The sequence below is a fragment of the Eublepharis macularius genome, chromosome 5 (genome assembly GCF_028583425.1).
Source record: "Eublepharis macularius isolate TG4126 chromosome 5, MPM_Emac_v1.0, whole genome shotgun sequence".
In the NCBI taxonomy this organism is placed as follows: domain Eukaryota; kingdom Metazoa; phylum Chordata; class Lepidosauria; order Squamata; family Eublepharidae; genus Eublepharis; species Eublepharis macularius.
Window position 1 is genome coordinate 32,565,098 of NC_072794.1, and position 22,279 is coordinate 32,587,376.

A 22,279-nucleotide genomic window follows, 5' to 3' on the forward strand; every position below is an offset into this window, starting at 1 on the left:
CTCATAACGATGCACTTTGGTACCCTGAAAGTGGACCTGTTTGCCTCACATCTGAATCACCAGGTCCCAAGATTCTTTTCCAGATACTTCCATCCAGAGGTGGAGGGCATCCATGTTCTGACCTCACAATAGCCGAGAGGACTACTATATGCCTTTCCCCCTCTTCCAGAGCTGCCCAGGCTACTAAGAAAAATAAGGGAACAGAGGGCAACTGTGATACTAATAGCTCCATGGTGGCCAAGGAGATCTTGGTTCTCTTCCATTCAGCTTCTGTCCAGCATGCCACTACTCCACCTTCCATCACAGCCGGACCTTCTGCAACAAGGGCCAATATGGCATCCCCACCCAGAGTGGATGTCACTGACAGGGTGGAAATTGAACGGGGACATCTCTCCCTGATGGGCTACCCCCCACAGATAGTCAGGACCATACTAGCAGCCAGAAAAAGCTCAACCATAAAGATGTACAATACAACATGGAAGGCCTTCACATGCTGGTGCAGGCGCAAAAAGTTAGATCCCGTAAAACTGTCCCTTCGAAACATTCTCGGTTTCCTTCAAGAGGGCCTAGACAACGGATTGAGATCAGCAACGCTAAGGAAGCAAGTAGCAGCCATCAGTACAGTCATACCCATTGTGGGAAAGGAACCTCTTTCCTCACATCCGCACGTACGCAAATTCCTCAGGGAGCGACCTTGTTGAATCCCCTGACAGTACATCGGTTTCCATCTTGGCACCTAGGTGTAGTGTTAAAGGCTCTCACAAGAACACCTTTCGAGCTTATAAGAGACATTGCCATGCGATGGCTGAAGCTAAAAACTATCTTCCTCATAGCGATAACATCAGCTCGTCATGTTTCTGAGTTGAGTGCCTTGTCTGTTCGATCAGACCTCTGCATTTTCCACACGGATAAGGTCGTGTTGAGAACTGATCAGGGTGGATTTGATTTAAATCAAACTGATTTAAATCACTATTTAAATCATGATTTAAATCACTAGTCAGTAAGGCTTGATTTAAATCATAGTTTTCTACATAAAGACTAATTCTTGCTGGTATAACTTTAATATGCAAGTAGATGTAGATTTTTAGAATAACAACTTTTCATATTAGTTTTACAGTTGTATAAAATATTGATTTTAATACTATTAGAAACACATTATAGTTAATTTATTGTGAGATGAATTATCCCCAGTTTAGGTTAATCATTCATATTTGGACAACTTTTCTGTTGTACTTTATTGGAAGGAGAAAAATAATCATTACCTTAATAATAACAATTTAAATAGTTTTATTTATTCAACTGAAACAATAACATTACAGCATATGTTATTTGCTTAAACAAACATCCATGTTTGTTAACTAATTTGGCTAAACAAAATATATATATTTTAAGAAACTTAGGCTGTCAGCCCAGCCCGATAGGTAAAGGAACTTCATTAAAGTATTCCCAAACTGGGTCTCTTTTACGGCCTGCTGCCATTATAGGTTTTTTCCTCCAAGGAAAGAATGTGATAAACCTCAGGCCATACACACAAAAGATCCAAAGACTTGTGCAGTATTGTGCTCAAAAAGTTTCACTTTCATTTTGTACTGCTTGCCCCTCCCTCCTCACACTTAGTTTCTTCTTGTGCAGATCTATTCCACTCCAAACAATCAGAAAAATATTGTTTCTATTCACTGAACTTCTTGAAACTTAGCACTGGGGGGGTTGATTCTGTCTTCATAGGTTTGTAGAACAATAGGATTAAGGTCTTTTTCTCAACTCTGTTCATGTTATAACATTTTTGCTGTGAAGAAGAGGCATGTGATCTCTGCTGAGCTGACACAAATTCAGTTTTGAGAACTGCAAAACCAAGCATCTGTGATAATATCTTGTAGGCAGAGAAACTGCCCAATAATCTTACAAAAACCTCTGGAAGAGCATGACATTGTGAATGGATTAATGGAATTTATTTACCAAAAAAATTAAACATATACAGCCTTATTCTACATAATTAAAAACTAATCTTTATTTCATGATGGAATAACCTTTGGATGGTAATATATTTTCCTCAAAAAGCATTTTATGTAAAAAAATCCAATTTAAATTTAAAAAATCCGATTTTTTTTATTTTTTTTAAAAAATCATTGATTTTTATCCACCCTGGAACTGATCCATCTTTCCTACCAAAAGCTTATTCAAAATTTCATCATTCTCAAGAGATCAATTTGCCTTCCTTTTGTCCAAACTCAAGACACTCCAAGGAACGTGAGTGGCATAACCTCAATGTGAGGAGAACTCTCAAAATGTACCTGATTAGAACAGAACACATCCGACAAACAGAGTCTCTCTTCATAAACACACTTCCCAAGCTCGGACAACGCATGTCACCAGCGGCGATTGCTCACAGTGTTAAGACCTGCATTAAGGAAGCGTACACAGCTCAAAAATTGAGCATACCTAGAGGGATCACGGCGCATTCCACGAGGAGTGCTGCAACCAACACAGCCTTTCGAAGAAACGCTTCAATTGAGGAAATATGCAGAGCCACCACCTGGTTTTCACTTTCTACCTGTATTAAACATTATCGTTTACATACTTATTCTTCGGCCGATGTAGCCTTCGGAAGACGGGTACTACAGCATGTGGTGGAGGACGAAGATCTTGTCCCACCCGAAGAACAGTGCACTGCTTTGGGAGCACCCAAGATGTCCTCTGCCTTAGAGGGAGAACGGACCTTTGGACACTTACTGTGAAGGGTCCTTCTCCTCTGAGGTCAGGAGGACATCTTGCCCTCCCAAGATCTTCAGAGACACTAGGGACATTACAGAACTTTCCTGTCCTGTTTCTCTCTCTCATGCTGCCTATTCTTCACTTCTTTTAGATATGTGTTTCGAGCTAATCTGTCTGTATTGGAAGGTCCTTTATGCTAGGGTTACAAGTGAATGGACACACGGATATATACTGCTGAAGGGAGTCACCCAAACTGAAGATGGAGAGGGTGGTCCCACCTACTAAAGGAAGAGGAAGAAATTCTACTTCCTGCCTCCCCGATAGGATGGTGGGAAACACCCAAGATGTCCTCCTGACCTCAGAGGAGAAGAACCCTTCATGGTAAGTGTCCAAAGGTCTGTTCTTGGGCAATAGTATGATTCTTGCCCTGCATCATGACAAAAGGCTTCTCTGACCCTGTAACATTTCAGTAATGGCCAAAGCGTGTAGGTATTTCTTTGGAATAGATAGCTAGACAACTCACTGGTAGTTAGACTGTATTTATCCTCCTATCCAGTGCATTGCTATGTTTGTATAATACATATTTTTTATATACGGAGGTTCAATAAAATCTTCCTTTTCTCCCACTCCCCATAATCCTATCATCAATTTCCAGGACTCAGTCGGAGAGCTGACAGATGGTTGTTAAATCAGCATTAGTTTTCGGTCTCTTCTCTTATCTCTTTCCTTCATTGTAAACAAGGCACATCCTCTACTTAGTGGAAGGATGTGGCAAAAGGGGTGTGACATAGTGGCTACTCCCCCACCAGTAACTTTTGTTTTTTATAATTATAATTATAGAAGTAACTACAATTACAGCTGTTATTTTAGAATCTTTGGAAGATACCTCTTGTACCCCACCATCATTTCTGGAAATCTCTGGAGTTTCAAAAGAGATTGTCTCTTGAGGATTGCAGGATCTTTTCACATGGCTGCATCCACTGATGGGTTTCAAGCTCTCTCTTTTTTCCCAGGACTTTTATATCAGCACAGCTTACCTCAGAAGTCTGCAGAACCAGGTGAAAATCAGGGCAGTTGATGCCTATTGACTTTCTGGTGTGGGGAAAGATTCCAAAGTGGTCTGACCAGTTTAAGAAACTTTCCCTTTCCTATTCTAGATTAATAAGCAACTTGTACCTTTGATCATCAGAGCGTTCTTGTATTCAGCTATAGAAATAATAACAGTGCTAGTTGTGTGGCCTATACTTTAAAGAGTCAAGATCTGTGACTGTGAGAATAAGGAGAAGTGTGGAATGATAAACTATATTAAGTGTCAGTTGCTGGTGACATTTCTTGCCAAAGGCTTTTATGACTATATAATACAACTTCCTTTTGCTTTTGGTAAATTTTGCAGTCGTGTCTCAGTGGAGAGCAAAATTTATCCCATGCCCACTCTCTCTCTCCCCCACTGCCTATTCTGTACATGCCTAGAAGGAAAATGCATTTTAATGTGTATAGCAGTTTTTGATGGTCTTTATTAGTGTTTAATAAATAATGACATAGCCCCCAAAGTCACATTCATTTAGCACTAATAAAGAGCAGCTCAAACTGCTAGATGTGCTCTGTTGTGTTTTGTTGCCTCTTTAGACATGTGCAGAATGGCAGCTCTTCTCTGTAGGCTTCTTGGAATGGGAGGCCATTGCCATGAGGACTGCTCGTTCTGGCATTCTAAGTTTGTTTAAAATATTAGAAAATTGAGATGGTTGTGAGGGATTTCTGCCTTCCCTGAATGGGATTATAGCCTGTAATCCTTATTGCTGTCAAGGGTCTGGGGTGCTGGTCAAATATTACCCATTCGCTGAAGCCAAACATTGTCATAATGTGGGAGATGTAGCATACCTAGTGTTTTTTATCATAGTGTGCTGTCGTCTGATAACAATTGCAAAACAGAGGGACCCTAGGTTTCCCTGCTCTGCAAGAATTGTTTTATGGCTACTTGTGACTTGCAGCTCTCTTCAGATAAAGGATATATTGGATTGGGTTATTGGAAAGCAGTGTTGGTTTTTATTGTCTTCATTCTTAATGTGTTGCTGTTACAATCCACATTGTGTTGTAACAGTTCGCTGTTCCTCCTTTGCCGTTTCTCCCCCTTCCCTGGTAATTGTTTCAGTAGTATATGCTGATATGCTCATTTATCACTGTGACCATTATTAATGAACAGTTTGCTTCTTCATTATGTTGCCATGGTAGCTTTGTGTGGTGGAATTATCTGTTTCCTGACGGGAATCTTTATTTGTTGTGTTGTTACTTGAATTTTCTCTATACAGATTTTTTTTAAAAGCACGTACACACACACATATCCACACCCACCCACACACACAAAATACAAACATTTTAATGGTCCTTTCTTTCCTTCATCCTCAACATACTTGATTGTGCTTTGTCATTCCCTTCTGTTTTATGCCATTGGTTTTGAGAAATGCATTGTGTGCATACTGATAACATGTCTGGCTTTTCTCTGCACCTTTCTTGCTATTCTGTCCTTGTATCTGTTCCGTCCCTTCATCGCTATTTTGGGTGTATGACATTGCACGTCCACAAAGTATCTTACCCTTCTCTTGCATGTTAAAATTACTCCATGGTGCTTCCCCTTTTGTGTAAAATGTTGCACTATAGAATTGTGGCATCTATTCTGTATATTACCCATCAATCAGAAAATACCTTTTAAAACATGTTCTTTTAAATTGAGTAGGTTATTTTTCCTAGGACATTTGCACAAAGCATGATAGTATTTTGGTTTTGTTTAGGTTTTTAGACAATTGAAAAGTCTCTGCCTGCATTACCTCTATAAGGCTTCTATCAACCTTGTATTGGTAGGTCACTGTTGTTATCTCCATATTGCAAATAGGGCAGGAGATAAGTCTGAAGCTGAAAGGGAGCAACTTTTCCAAGACCCGCAAATGAGCTCATGTCTGAGACAACATTTAGACTTGGAACTTTTAGGTATAACAGCTCTCACCATTGGGATTTATTACCTGTCATGAAGATCTTGGCTTCTACTACTGTACAGAATAATTATTAGTCCTGTTCAAAGAACTTCATGTATATGATCTTGATTATCTACGCATCTGAATAGTACAGGTGGCCAATGTTATATCCATATTGCAGATGCAGAGCTTAAGGCTAAATGGCTTGTTTAAAGGCAGAGCTAGAGCATGATACGACAAACACGTAGCTATTGATAAACAGTATGAACATAACCATACATTCCTTCCCAGTAAGTTTCCCGAGGCTGGCCACTGTTGAAGATGGTTGGATGGACTAAATCGATCCTTGGTTTGATTTAGCAAGGGGCTCTTATTTGATACGGCAGATCAAGACTTTGGTAGCCTGTTTTCCTTGATTTTCTGTATGGCACATTTTTGTACTGAGAAAAATATCGTGATTCCAAGGACCATTTGAAATAAGATTCTGTAGAAGAGGCTGCATTTGACACCACTCAATTACTTTGTTCTGGACGGTAGTAGTGGTGATTCGGAATCCTGAATAATAAGAGAAAATGCAGTTATGAAGATGGATGGTGAACATTTGTCAGTTTCGATATTTTCACATTCGATGTTATTTGAATAAAGTGTTAAACTTTCCTGGATTGAAACAACATTTGAATAATTGGGTACAAGACCAGAATAGTGTTTGATATATAGTATATTCCTCAAATTGATTGGAAATACGGGAAATTGTTTTATTTATAAGTGGAAGAGATGTTGGAAGTGGCGTTGGAACAATCCCAGAAATGTAATTTGTTCAGCTTTGCAGAAAAGAAACTTTTTCAAAGGCCAGTTTAGTGACTATGCATGATACATCAGCAAAGGCCACAATAATGTAAATAGATTCAAAAATGTAACGTTCAGTGTAAGATTGGTTGTTTTTAAAAGCACACTGAAAAGAACAGATAGAACTGCTCAATTTTTTAAAATAATGGGTAAGGATTAACTAAGATACCAAAGCATATGTTAACAGTTCTGAAGCAGTGGCTTAACAGTGCAGCCCCTAAGCAGAGTTATGTTCTTTGAAACCCACTGATTTCAGTGGATTTAGAAGGGGGTAACTGCATAGGATTATAACATAATTAATGATGCTGTGCATGTGTAAATGTATGTGAATGATACTCAAAACCTTGAACAGTTTTTTGGGGGGAGAGGAGGGCATTTATCCTGATGCTCCAGTGATAGCTCAGTTACAAATTTTCTAAAAACTAAAATTAAACCAATAAGACAAAAATAGCAAACATTTAAAATAGATGTCTTTTATCATTAAAGGATGGGACAGGGGAATGCTTACTTGTGTGCATATGTGTATACCTAGATAGCTTACAGGACTAGGAGAGCTCACTTCTGTATTTATTATGCAAGGACCTTGCAATGCAATTTTAAATATACATAAGGGCATCTTTGTCTGTATGGAGTGCTTGGCTACTGTAATAGGCAATCAAGTGACTTGTCAGTTGACCATGTTTGACAGGCATCCCAATATTAAGCTCTGTATCAGCTTAACTGTGTAATAGGCAGTTGCATAAAATTGATTCCAGACATTGAAATATGAAATGACTAAGATTCTTTATTCCAGTGCAGAATTCATTTCAATTCCTAAACATCATACAAAAATCTGAAACAGCACCTATGAAGTTACTAATAATTGGGAGTTTTCAGTTGTGTTTAGCTGAACTTTGACTGCCTCAGTAGTTACACAGTTAACTAGTGAATAGGCTGGTACGCATTAGTTAAATGTAGGTAAAGGTAAGCACCGAGTCATTACTGACCCATGGAGGGATGTTGCATCTTGGAAGACTTTTTGTTACGGGGTGGTTTGCCATTGCCTTCCTCAGTCATCTACACACTTTACCCCCAGGAAACTGGGTACTCATTTTACCGATCTTGGAAGGATGGAAGGCTGAGTCAACCTTGAGCCAGCTACCTGAACTCAGCTTCCACCAGGCTCAAACTCAGGTCATGAGCAGAGCGTGGGCTGCAGTACTGCAGCTTACCCCTGTTCACCACGGGGCTCGTATGCATTAGTTATGAGAGCCCAATTCACCCTTGATGGTATCTCTGAGCATTGGGGACTAACGAGATTTGATGGTGGCCGCTTCATGTATGAGAACTTCAGTTTGTTGCACATTTGTCAAGTGTGTATGTGAATTAATGTAGAGGAGCAGGGTTCAGATCACTGAACCCTGCTCCCACCTTGCTGCTAAATCGATCCAAGACTGGAAATAAGCCTACATGGGGGGGGGCGGGAGTGAGGTAGTAGTTGGGGGCAGAAATGGTAGGTGCGGAAGAGCTTGACACACCTTTTCCTGCCTGCTGCTGCTTCTCTTTAAATCACTGCCTCCCCAACCCCCTTACCTCCTTCTGGCACAGGTTCTAATTTGGAAGTTATGCAGCCATCACATTGAGTTGACCAGTTAAATGCTGTGGACGAAGCTCGTGTGATGTAATAATAATAACATTAATAATATTCGATTTATATACCGCCCTTCAGGACAACTTAATGCCCACTCAGAGCGGTTTACAAAGTGTTATTATTACCCCACAACAATCACCCTGTGAGGTGGGTGGGGCTGAGAGAGCTCCAGAGAACTGTGACTCGCCCAAGGTCACCCAGCTGGCTTCATGGAGGAGTGGGGAATCAAACCCGTCTCTCCAGATTAGAGTCCCGTGCTCTTAACCACTACACCAAACTGGCTCTGTAGTGGTTAGTTTGTCAGAGTGGGATTTGGGAGACCCTGGTTCAAGTCTCTACTCTGCTATACAGCTTTTTGGGTGACCCTGAACCAGTCATACAGTCTCAAACTATCCTGTACCCTACAGAGTTATTTTAAGGATAAAATGAAGCAGGGGGGAGAACTTGTAAACCACCTTGATCTCTTTAGAGGAAGGGTGAAGTCACATGATTATATGAAAATGCCTTATATTGAGTCATACTGTTGGAGTATCTATGTCTGTATTATCACCCTAGACATGGCAGTGGCTCACTGGTGTCTGAAATGGAGGTCTTTCACATCGCCTGTTAACTCATCCTTTTAATTGGAAATGCCAGGAATTGAACTTCGGACCTTCTGAATGCAAAGCAGATGCTCTGTCACTGAGCCATATTCGTAACCCTAAGAGAGAGGGAACTATGCAAGTACTAGATAGGTAGAATGGCCCTTTCCTTTGGCTGCTCAGAGGCAACTGGCTGGCCTGTTTGGTTTGTTGTACCAAGGCAGTTCTTACTTTCATAGCTCAAGTTTCACATTGTCTGTTGAGTCAGCCGATAATAAAAGTTTATGCATTGTATCCTGTTTGTGGTGTGCTCATAATTCACATGGAATTGATTTTTTTTTTAAATTTCAGGTCATTTTCACCCATGCAACTGCCACCCCATGATATCTGTGTTTCAGTGGTATGCATATGTCCAGGTGTCCTCAGCCTTTTTTTAGCCTGTGGGCACCTTAGGAATTCTGACACATGTTGGTGGGTGTAACCACTAAGTGGCTGCTGCAGGAGGTGAAGCTAACCCCAAAATGTGAGGGAGTGAGGTTATGCGTACATCTAATAGTAACTCTTCAACATTACAGGCTATGACGACATCTGATCCCAGTATATAGCTCCCATCTTGTCAACTTTACCAGGAAGATCTGAACAACTTTATGTCTTTCTCCTTCTTGCAGACTCTTCCCAGGAGATAACTAATAAAGTTGCTAAATTTTGCCTTTGGGCGTGTAGGATATGCAAGCGGCTGACTGAGCCTCAATAACCTTACTTCCTTGTCAAAGGAAGGTATCATCTGTCCATCTCCCCCACAATTTGTAGTCACTGTTTTGTACTCATCATCACACTGTATATGCCTTCCCTATTTTTATTTTACTTTTATTATTTCTTGTTGTTGTTGTTGTTGTTGTTGTTGTTGTTGCTGACCTTCTATTTTGACTGACATTACAGGCTGAAGTTCTGATTAAATGAATACCTTTTAAAATGAAGATGCTGTTCACAAATATTTTCTTGCATATACACAACTTATCTTCAGTTGTGCAGTGAAGATCCTTTTGCTGTGGTGACAGTTGCTGCCAAAGCCATTTTTAAAAATCTGCATAGCCAGTTAGATCTCAGATGTCCAGTCAGAAGCGCTACTGGACAAAAGCTGCGCTAGCCCTGTCCACTTTCTCAAAACACTTGGCAGGCACTAGGAAAAGGGTGGTGGGTGCCATGTGGGGACTCCGGTGTTAGAGCGTGTTGAGTAAATGCACATCTTACTTGGCACTAAAGCTGCTTTGTGTAGTGAACTTGCTCTTGTTATTGCTTGATGTGTCATCCACTGAATTATGAGGTAGCACTTCACGAGCGTTGGCAGTTGAACAGAAACAATAGTCTTGTCAAGGACCAGTTCTCAACATTGAAGGGCCAGGGCTGCTTCCAAAATATCCATACTATGATTCTTCTTATGGTGTTGTGGAGAGGAGGAAATCATAATTAGTCAGATCTTTCTCTTAACAGTGATGGTCAAATTACCTGGAAGACACACATGTTTGCTTGAAAGGGAGCTAGCATCTCTCTCTCTCTCTCTCTCGTGATTCTTTATGTTGACAGCATCCATTTTAAACTTTTTTTTTCTTTGTGTGACGAACAGAATTTATGTGCTGTAACAGAAATCTCCTGAACTCATGTGAGGATATTTGTTGTTAATGTTTCAGGGAAGTGGGGAAGTGCAGATATAAGGTACTACTGGCTGTTCAGAGATTGGGCTGTAGGAGCAGGTACTTTCTCCTTTCTTGGAAAGAGCCATCTCAGCCCCCCACCCCCACCTCAACAAAGATTCCCTCCCACTGCCACCCCCATTCTTACTACAGGCACACAGCCCAGACATCATATAAAAATAAGTTGCATGACTTTGCCTGGCTACGTGGGCCTCCCAAGGTGAGTAGTGCCATCAGAAACATGGCTTTCTCATTTCTCCACCCCACACCACCGCCAGTGGCCCTGCTGTTTGTTACACATTTCCTTTCTCCCCTCTGTAGCATTACATCAGTCTGATTGTAATGCTCTTTAACCCCAATTTGGAAGAGGCGTTTGCTTCAGTCTTACTGGCATGTATCCTATCTGTGCACACAGAAGGCTCACACATTTTTCCAGAGTTCCTATGTATTCCTGTAGCCCCTTTTGACTCCCAGAAAAATCTTGCTTGGGGTCACGGGGCCATTACAGAACAATAACCCCCATGCCTCAAAGGGTGCCACGGGGAGAAGAGGGAAGGAGGTGAAACTGTAACCTTTCTTTTCCTTCCACTGACAATTGACACAGGAGGAGTGATTTCACCCACCCCCATCTAACTTCAGGCTCTCCAGCCTTCAGAGCTGTTCTTGTGTTGGTCCAGCAGCTACAGAAGTGGTTTTTCCAGGAGTTGGAAGGAGCTGCAGGAATGCAAAGGACTGCTGGAAAATCCCCCTTCTGTCCACCCGTGGTAGGAGACAGGTCAGCATTTGGAAACTACTCCTAAGTGATCTTTCTTATGCTATTAAGGCAGAGAAAGTATAAACATCGTTTTCACTCAGCATTAGATCATTTCATAGCACTATCTTAATGAACCTGGTTTCGTGAACCACCTTTGTAATTTACAGGCGACAGAATAATTTTCAAAAATTAAATAAATGATAAGCCAGGATGTGGAAAGATTGACTGTGTAGTTGGATTACAAAGCGCAGGAGGCATGATTTAGACTGAGGACAAGTTTATAGTCTTCTGGTCTCCTTCAATCCCCTCTGATGATATGGCATGTGAAAATGGACTCTTGTGAAATCACTTTTTGTGGCCACTCTCTGTTCTCTTCTGTTGTTATTGCAATTGTCCACAACTACTCTCTTCAATATTTCTTCTGTATATCAAATAGAAAGCATAGGTACTTAGAGAGCATCTGAGATGGCTTCTTCCAGGTTCTCCAATTCCTCCTTCTGAAGACTTGGCAAGCTCCCAGCTTGGGATAGGCATGGAGATATTTTAAGAATTTATTATTGTGTTTTCCATTACAGAATGTTTATTACCCGTATCGAGTCTCAGCAGGAGAATGGAATTGAAATTTAAAACATAGCTAAGTAAATGTGTGAGGGATGTATTTCTTTGTCTGGTTATTGTAGAGGTTAAGGGTATGCAAGATGAGTCTGTCTAGGTCAAACATTACCTCAGCTGTGATCATATTGGGTAGTATGAGAGCCAGCCTCCCCTCCCCCACCTTCACCTCATCCTCCTCTGGCCCCATTTGCAGAAAGGCTGCATTCATTTCCCCCAATCTTATATGGTTAAGTTACTTATATTTATATGAGATACCTTTTGAATAAAGTACTATACAAATATTTTATGGTAGTTATTGATTTTCATCATCAGAGTAAAGGAAGAGCTTAGGTTAACATTTCTCATCATTTCCGTCCCCCTAACTCTAGAAAGCAATTTGTTAAATGCTTGTTGTTTTTATTTAGCTCTTTAGTTGTATTGCCTGTAAATTTCCTAAGGATTGCAGTTGTTTTATTTAGTTGCTTGTTTAAACTAGCATGAGCCACTTTCTGGAATCCGAACCTTTCAGGGCCTTCTGTACATATTATTATATAGGAGCATCCAGCACAAGTCCACATTGCTCCTGTTTTAGCTGGTAGGCATTTGAAGTGCATTAGCAGTTTTAAGACAAATACAATAGACTCCCTATTTCCAAGGACTATTGCAAATGGCAAAATCTGTGAATACTGACAGAGGCAGATTAGGGGGACCAAAGTGGCCCCCTCCCCTCCATCCCCACCACCCACTGATGACATAAGGCCTGGGCAGGGCAAGTTTTGTGCGGTGCCTAGCTTTGACACTAGGCTGGTTGAGAAGGGTGCTGGTCACTGCTGGATGGGCAAGTTGTACCACTGTCCAGCAGTGGGATTTGGCTGTGTGAGTTGCTCAACACTGGCTACTGCTGGGCCCAGACAAGTCACTCGGCAACCACTAGATACATTGTCTGGAGCCAGCAGCTTTGGGGGCAGTGAAAGTCATCCAGGCTAGGCCTGACAGCAGGACATGGGATACATGAGTCATTTGCTCAGGTCTAGGTGAATCATGTAGCTGGTTTTGTTTATTTGCAGGCTATAACCCACAGTTGGGCAAAGGAGTCACAATTGGGAGGTGTCTTCTATAGAACCTCTCCCCCCCCCCCCATTTGTGCATAGGCCTGATCCTTGAGGAAATTCTCCAGCACAAATTTAACTGTTCACAGCTCTCTGCCTTCCAGGCTCCTGTCTTTCATGGTTTTAGAAATCCTCAATCTGAGGAAGCCAACTCTACTTGGCTTACAGTCCAGGGACCTCTGTGGCTTATACAGGCCTTCCCACCCCTCATGAATACCTTGGGAAGCTGTGCTGGGGGGTTGCTGCTGGCTTCGCCTTTTTGGAGCGTGTTTCTGTGGCGCACAGAAGGTGTGTGTGTTTGTGTATGTACTTCAAATCTTTCTATGGGCACACAATCAGGGTCTGTCATGTACTCAAGTTATATTTCAAAGAGACATTCTTAAGGTTCTTGTAACATACTAGTCTGCTGTACTCAAGTTATATCTTGAAGAGTCATTCTTAAGGTTCTTGTAACATACTAGTCTGCCTTCAAGTCCTGTTTCAACTAACTCTCCTTTCCAGGAGCTGTTCCTAATCTATGTGGGAGTCCAGAAGAAAGGCTTCCATTAGACAACTATTTGAACTTATGAGATCTTCATTTTTTTAAAAAATTCTAATTGTAGTTGTCTCCTCTTTTGTTTACTCAGTTCTCTAAGTTCTGTAACTGTTCTTAACATATTTGTATTTTTTATTGATCCTCAGATGAGTATAGGATCAAACCTGTGGAAGAGGTCAAATACATGAAAAATGGGGGAGAAGATGATCAGAAAATAGCTGCCAGAAACCAGGAAAACTTGGTAAGTGTTCAGCATTATCACTTATTTAACAATTTGGACGTGGCTGTGCATCTTTAATGAAATATGTAGTGCGTGGAACACGTAGTGTGCTGGAGAAGAGCTTTCTTGAAAATGCCACAACTATTTATAGCTCGCAGGGAAAGTGCCGAACGGTACCTTCTCCTGCTTGTCTTTATGAATCATCCCATTCTTGATACTGTGAAGTGGGCTCCAGCAGACTGGGCATCAATATTCAGTCCCCTTTGCAAGTTGTAATACTGTGTGGCTCATGATGAATGTGTTTGTGAGCAAAGGAGCTGTTAGCCACACAGAAATTTACTGCCTTTTGAGAAGGAAACTACCTACATTTAAGGAGATGGCTGTCATTATTTACTCTCTGTGTTCCCACCCTGTACTTTAAAGAGTGCAAAGTCAGACAGTTCAGTATGTATAGTGTGCTTACTACAGAGAATTTATACAAATCAGTGTTTAGTAATTCGTAAATAAGAGTTCATTTCTTATTTTTGGCTTTTCAGTTTGGGTTATTTCCCAGCTTTATACTTGATTATTGCCAATGGTCTGTGTGCACCACTGGTTTTCAGGAAAGTAGGAAGGGAACATAATTCATCTTTAATTCTTCCTTTAAAGCAAATTTTGAGATCTTATAATTGCAAAAATGTGTTTGCGAGTGTGTCAGAAACCAGAGAGGTGAATTAAATAGATTTTCAGAGATTGGGAGTAGTGCCGATGTAGAACTACATAGTTTTCTCTCTTGTCTCAGTCTTTTAAAAGCATATTTAGCTTTGGAAAGAAATGGCTGCGTGCTTATCAAAACAGATATTTTAAGAGATTTTTGTATGTAACGATGGAAAGTGAATTATGCCCAAACAGCGATATCAGCTGAAAAAGTATCACTGCTGTTTCACAGAAACTGCTGGTTAAAGTTGTATGGAGCCATAATTGAGGATGGTTTATAGAAATTCACAAATTTAAACAAAGCAAACAACCTGGGGTAGCGTTATTCTTTCCCTGGGTTGGGCATCCGACGACCCTCATCTTTCTGGCTCCCGTGTTAGTGTTGCTCTGTGAAGTCTGGAGAAAGTGCCAGCATAGTATCTACTTATCAACTGGGGTGGAGATATGTGTCACACTGTACACATTAGTTCTTCCCCATGGTGCAAGATGCAAGACTCTCTGTGTATGCCTGCTTCTGTTTCTTGTGACTGGTATGGCTCTTTACAAAAGCTTTTTCTATGGCTTGTTTTTACTTTAAGGCCTAGCGCCCCCCCCTTCAAATTTGACGCAGCATCTCAAGTTCTGAAAATTGCAAATTGCCAGCTGCTCAAATATTTATCAAACTGTCTACAGCTATTCTGAGTGAGTGACTTTAACAAAGTGTCTTTGCCGATAGCATATAAAATGTGTACAATATAACTTTTGGAAGGAGGTGGTGGAACCCTTACTGAAGGTACCTCCACCCCCACCCTAACATGCAAGTAAAAGATTAGCATAAATAAGGAATGAAATTATAAAGACCCATTAACTTTCACTTGTGAAAGAACTCATTGTTTTAGCTTGACAACAGTGCATATCATAACTTCCTGTTTAACATGCATAACAGGACTGGTTTAATTGCAGTACTAATGGCATTTTCATGGACAATGTTACCTCTGAGAAAGGTAAAATGAGATTGATAGTCTGTTTGCATCATTTGGCATTTGTCTTACCCAATGAGACCGTATTGGTTTGTTATTTTGAGACTCTTTGTATTACCTTATGGTTTTGAGTTTTTAAAGCCTCGAATGGTCATATAAACCATCTATTTGATAGCTTCATTCAATAATTGGGCTTTGTTTGGGGAGTGAACTGAGGATTACATTTTGGATTTGATTCATCATCTCTTAAAACTGATAGTATGAGCCTCTCTTCATGCTTTGAACAACTGGGAACTCAACAGTGAATATTAACTTGATACATAAGCCAGGCTCAGAAATGTGGTCCTGTGGTAACATCGTTTGCATGAGTGGGGCCAGGAGTAGCCTCAGAAGCACACATACCTTGCACCACATTAAAGACATAACATGTGAGCCAGATGGTCGCACATATCCCCATTTGGTTTGGGAAGGGATAAATCAGGAGAGGCAAAGTGCCCATACAGACCCAGCTCACATATGGTCTCCATTTACATAGTGCTCTATTGGTTATACCCCCTTCATCGCAGGGAGGCCATTTTGACAGATGTGAATAAGTTCCGTAGAACTTATGCCGAGAGTGCCTTAAATTGGTTCCCAGGTAGACAAATCTGGGATTTCTTTTGTTAAACATTTCATCTCTTTTGAGAGTCTGGGAAAAAAGAAGACTTAGGGAAGGCAAGTGTGGTAGATCTGTCTACTGAAGGGATTGTGGGAAACAAGGATTGGGGACAGGAGAGGTTACCCCCTGATTTATAGAAATCCCATATTTTAGAAATGCTTTGTTTTCTTTGGTTTTGGCAGCAACTGTTAAAACATTTGTTAGGTTTCTCTCTGTTGCTGCTTGTACTAGATGGATGAAGACTTGGACAGTCATTGGTTGCGGGAGGACAACCTCTTACTAACAGTGACTATGCAAGGCTAAAATGCTGTGCATCAAGATAGATAAATGGGACTCCCTTGATGCACCCTTACTCAGTAGAGAGAGCACTGATGTGTAGAAGCTCTCAGTTTTGGAGCAGCAATACTAGCAATCTAATAAAAAGCTCACTATAAGATATTAGTGAAAGAGAAACATCAGGAAGAGAGAGAATCTAGGTTTGTTTTAATTGTGTTTTGTATTTTGTTCTCTGTCTTGAGCCCAGGAAAGGTAGAATATAGATCCCTTGAATAGGAGCTGGGGTAAGAAATTGAAGGGTCGTTGAGAAGGGAATGAGGAATGAGAGCATCTATTTCAAACGAATTGAGAGCATTTTTTAAAAAAGTGTGATGGGCATCTGTCTGTGAGTGGAAGCATCTGCTGCTTTTGACATTCTTTAAGTCCATATGTCTGGATTTTTCATCATTTTTTCCCATGATGTTTGTGACAATCAGACTGACAGTGTTACTAATTATATTTTCCATTTATTTAGAAAAAGGAGTTGCTCAGGGCTAAGTATTAGGGGAATAATAGAAGGGATTCCTTCATACAAGCTGTTTGTGATTTTTTTTTTGGACAGCCCCCCCCCCCCTCCGCTCCTTTTTTTTTTTTTTTTTTGCTGGATGCTGCATGCATCCAGTACCAGAAAGAGCACAGTGGTGGACAGAATGATTTGGGCTTGGTATTTCTGCATCATGCAGCTGTCTAGCCCCATAGCCAAGTAGTTCAGCATGCATCTGCAGCGCTTTGCACTGATTAATGTAGTAGATTCAGAAGTTGTGATTTCTGCACAGACTTGGGACAGTTCAAGCTGTCTGGAGTTACTTGGCCTTCAGACAGCTGGCAAATTGACATCTTAGGCCCAGTGTCCTTGTATATTTTGTACTTGGTTTCAAATGGTCAGTATAGGAATTCATGTAAAATGGTAGCTGAGAATTTTGTAGTTGTCGGAGTGCAAACCTAAAAGCAGTCATTTTGAAGCTTGTGTTCTCATCTAGCAGTTCTCAAATTATGGGACAGGCTTTTCCCCTCTTCCTTCTGGGGGCTGGATTGGTGGGTGTACAAGTACAGGGGAAGAGATCCAGGGAATAAGAAGACCCTGTGGAAGACAGACTTTCTTGCTGGCACTGTCGCAGCCACCCAAACTGTGCTAACCCCAATTTTTTTGCTGCTTCAGTGAATATAAGAGAGCTTCTGGCTACTGCAGCTTCCATTCCTCCCACTCATTCCCTAGTTGACTGGTTTTAGAAGAGAGTCTGAAATGCCCTCTTCTTATGCATGTTCACAGATCCTTGTGCATCTATCAGTGGACCATGTATACACATACATATACATGTGTAAGAGGACTCTTTGTGCTCGCTCACTGGAGATGCAGCTCCCCATAGACTTTGGACCTTAGAAGGCAGAGGAAGCGTCATAGTCCCATGCTCAAGAGGGTTGTAAAGCACTGCTCTAGCCACAGTAAGCAGATGCTGAACCCTTGTCGGGTGAGCAGGGTTTGTGTCCAGTAGCACCTTAAAGACAAACAAGGGCATAAGCTTTCAAGAGTCAAGTTGCCTTCGTCAGATATGAGTAGAAATGGAGAACTCTATTTTTACTTGTAGCTGGCGAAGGGAGCTTAACTCCTGGAAGCTTAAACCCAGGAGACTCTTTTTGGTCTTTAAGATGCTGCTGGACTCGAACCTTGCTCATCCACTGCAGACCATCACGGCTCCATACCTGCAGCTTGTCTTAAAATCACTGTGGAACTAAAGCCCATTTGTAGAGATGAGCTGCTGCTTTTCTTTTAGGTACTGAATGAAACAGAATGCATTACTGGGGAGGAGGGTTGCTTGTAACCACAAGGCAATGAATAAATAAGGTGAAGCCATTAACGTTGGGGAGGTGCTTGCTCCTGCTGTAAACTGTTTTTAGCTGTTTAATGCAACAAGCAAACAATGCCCATTGGCTTGAGGTATTTAAAAGCTCAGAAGAATGGGTTGGATGTAGCAGAGAATTTTTGCATACAAAAGAATGCTTGTTAAATCTCTCACGCCGCTTGATTCTACTGTTTTACACCTTGTAATCCACCTTGAGTCTCAGTAAAAAAAGGTGGACTGTTAATAAATAAGATAAACTAATATTAGAAACATAGGCCTTTTCTGTCTGATTTACCAGTGTCCATTGTTGACATGAGCTTGTCTGTCTTCAACCTAGTAGAATTTTTAGCTGGGTAATGCTCTGCTGTGTGACTTTGGACTGCACACAACAATAGTCTCAAATTGTGCTTGACTGCAACACATTCATAGATTGCTTCTGTGTTTTGTCTGTCCCTCTGTGACTCGAGTGTATGTTTTCCTTATAACTCTGTAGCCACTTCATTTTGATACCTATTAATAGCCAATCTGTACATTTTCCACCTCTTGCTGTATTTCCTACTGCAGTTTGAAGTAATATAAGATAAGCTGTTCATCAAATCTTGTTTTACTCTGAACAACGTTATTCTTTTGGCTGTTTCAGTATATTAGTTCAATGTAACCCTCCCCCCCCCTTACCAGAATGTTTTATTTCAGAAAATCTATTGCTTTAACTTCTCTATTACACTTTTTTTTTAAAGAAGCCGAGTTATGATTTGCACCATGGTTGGTTTCTCTGACTGTAAACAGCCTGTCTCTCTGAACTGCTGTTTTCCATTGTGCTCCAAAAGATATTAATTCACTATCACAGGAATACAGCGGGTAGTTCTTCTGTAGATAACTGAGAAGTAGGTTTATAGCAATAGTCTCTTTCTTGAAGTAGAAATGTCTGAAGTATTATTACTTCTGGGTATAATCATCCAGACGTGTTAATTGTGTATATCCCACAGTCTCCTCCCACCCTATTAGCATAAAGGCCTGCAGAATTTTATAATTAAAGAGCTTAACTATGTCAACATTTTGAGCAAAAGGTCAACAAAGAGTCAGTATTTGCATTACTTGAAAATACACTATTTAATTTTACTAATAATTGACATGTTGCTTAATAATCCATAAAGCTTCGATAGCCCACAAATACTGGTTTTTGTGAGTCTTTTATTAGGAAGGAGTACCCATGAGGTTTCACAATAAGTAATGAATGCACTCAGTGGTACTCTGCACAATTTTTCTAGTGCATTGGCATAAATCTGTGCATGGTTTACACTTGATTTCCCATCTGCCCCCAAACATAGAGCCATATTTGGTTTTATAATGAGCCATATTTTGTTCAGGACCTGTAGATTGCAAACTGCTGTGTTAGCATTTGAAAAGTTTGCAAGAGGAGCTACCTAAAAGAAGATAATGTTGCATATAATTTGGTCCTTACAAGGATGTGACCCTTCAATGTTTCCTCTATACAATAACAGTTTGAATGTATGTGCAAGCTCCTAGTTGCAGAAAGGTTTTTTTTTTTTTTTAAAGGCACCAGAGGACTCCTTAGGCTGGTTTCTACTGCTGAATTTCTCCATATATTGTCTGTGTGGGTACAGGACTGAGGAGAAAAAGGATGGTGTAAAAATTGGTTATAAATGCAGCAAGCCATCTGCCACCACCTCCTCACGGTCCCATTCTATGCTGAGCCTTGGCTATTCAGCAGGCCAGAGGGAAGGCATTTTGATGAGAAACTTTGTTGCGGGAATACTGACGGTCTCTTACTGAGTCAGTGCTGGCAACAGAAGGAGTTGACCATTGAGGGAGGAGAGGGAATTAGGAGCAGGGGAGGAAAATCAGTGGTTGAGTTGGGCAGGTTTTTCTTCTCATCACTAGAGAGAAAATTGTACCAAAGTCCCAACCTGCCTGGAACTCTGTCTTTTTTTCCTCTGTTGGGCAAGCTGTCAGGCTTTTGAGCGGCCTAAGAGGGAAGAAAACATTGCCCTCCAGTCTAGGGCATACATGTAGCTATCAGTACACACAAAGTTTCCCAGTGGGGCCATTTCAGAGCCATTTCAGGTCAGGAAATAGCGCACGGAGGAAGGCTGAAGAGCTGTTGCCCTGCATGCCGCGTTCCTTATCTGAACTGGACTCCCACATGCTTGAGAATGAGTTCCCACCGAGGCACTGCCAGTGCTGTCTTATTGAAATTCCTCAGGCTTATTCAGAGCAGTGAGAGAAAGGGAAGTAAAAATGTGGTGATGCCCACTCACCTTTCCCACCCCATTACTCATGCTCCTTTCTTTGGTGAGGATAGGCTTTACAGCAGCTTCAGGATTATGCTTTTGTTGGGGTGAGGATTGATATGTGGGAAAACCCAGTAAGAAACGGGGTTTTTTTACACACTGTAGAGTCTGTATTTTTTTTTCTCCTTGCAAATTTAACCGGCAGGTGTTTTACTGTGATCAAATATTGCTGCTCTTTAAAGTGTCTTGTCCATTCAAGGTAAAATCTTTGGCAATAAAAGAAAATCCTCTGCCAGAGTTTGGATCCCTAAATCAACAGGTTGAAAATGGAATGCTGTATAAATTCTGATTCTGAATGGCTGGGTCTGTAATTCATTAATTGGGGCCAGTATTTCTTCCTTCCTGTCCTACAGGGTTTATGAATATCTAGTTAGTGGACCTATGAAATCACTACCTGTGGATACTGGAGACTGTGAAGCATGTGGGGGAGGGGGGCAGGCAGGGCTAGAGTGCCAAAATTGGGACTCCAAGGTGAATCCCAAACCAAATAATTTAGGTAAAAAAGAGTCTTCTTTTTTTTAAAGTTAATTGTAGGACATTGCTGACTTTCACTCCACCTTTTCAAGTAAGCTTTGGTTGTCTGAACCTTTTAAAGATTTCTTCATGCAAACTGGTAAGATTGGTAACTGCCTCCTTGTACATGGTCTTTGGATGGCTTCCACTTTGTGGAACAGCTTTCCTGTGAAAGTCCAGAAGGCTCTCAATGTATTGTCATTCCTCAAAATGTGAAAAGCTGAAATGTTCAAGAGCTGAAATGTTCAAGAGGGCATTCCTGTAACGGGATTAGAATTGTACTGGGACAGAAAGGCATTGCCTGTATTTTTATAATCTCATATTTTGTACTGCTAGCACTATGCCAGCTCAAGTAGTTTGCTGTTCATGCTGCCATTTAATTTTGCATCCCTAGTACTATTGCATCGTTTATTTACATTGTTTATTTTATATCTTATATTGTATGATCACATTGTTGCTCACATTGTTCCATTTTGTACGCCTAATCTTATTGTGTTATTCATTCGATGTCCTATACTGTATGATTTCATTTTTTCTTCTCTCTGTATACTCTGTAATCCATCTTGAGTCTCATTGAGAAAGGTAGGCCACAAATAAGCTAAACAAATAAACAACAAGGTTTCTTACTTAGAGGGTACATCAATACCTTGAAAAAACAAAAACAAAGTATAGTCTTCATGTACTATAATACATTGCTAATTTTTATAAATGTATACAAATTGCCTGGAGGCAGTTTTTTTATTTTCCACATGTAATTTACTATGTACAAGCTTACATTATTTCTAATTACACCTTTCAGAGGCCACCCCTAACTGCAAATAGCAACATGCATGCTCTGTGTTGGATTTGACCCAAATTCCTGTTCATTCTGAGAGTTCCCAGCAGTCCTGAGGGGTGCGGTATTAGGATGATACTAGCCACAATTAGGAGATCAGACCCTATCTTAGCCAGTCATATCACTGCTTGCTTTAGGAAAACTCTAAAGCAGCCCCAGGATTCATATATGTATTAGTGTGTGTGTTATCCCACAGAAAAAGAGACAGAATAGGTAAAAATATTTTGGTGGTGCATATTTGCAACTGGTCTAAAATGACCTGATATATCACCTGTTTTCTGCCTTGTCCAATGGCTGGGAAGGTAGAAGAGAGTGGATGCTACTCAGTTTACTTATTCATTTATACCCCGTTTCCTCCGCAGGGGAGACCCAAAGTGGGTTACAACATTCTACTCTTCTCCATTTATCCTCACAACCCTTGTAAGGTAGGCTAGGCTGAGAGTGCATGATAGCCCAAGGTCACCTAGCAAGCTTCTGTGGCAGAGTGGGGCTTGAAATCTGGATCTCTCAGG

The 22,279-nt window shown here is 40.9% G+C and overlaps 1 protein-coding gene across 2 annotated transcripts in view; it reads left to right on the top strand.

Annotated features, from left to right (window-relative positions):
• C5H1orf21 (chromosome 5 C1orf21 homolog) overlaps positions 1–22,279 on the top strand; it is a 151,015-nt gene that overhangs the window by 74,487 nt on the left and 54,249 nt on the right. For both annotated transcript variants that reach the window (XM_054981328.1, XM_054981329.1), the window contains exon 3: positions 13,565–13,659. In XM_054981328.1, coding sequence (XP_054837303.1) covers positions 13,565–13,659 — 95 coding nt within the window. The remainder of the gene's footprint in view (positions 1–13,564; positions 13,660–22,279) is intronic.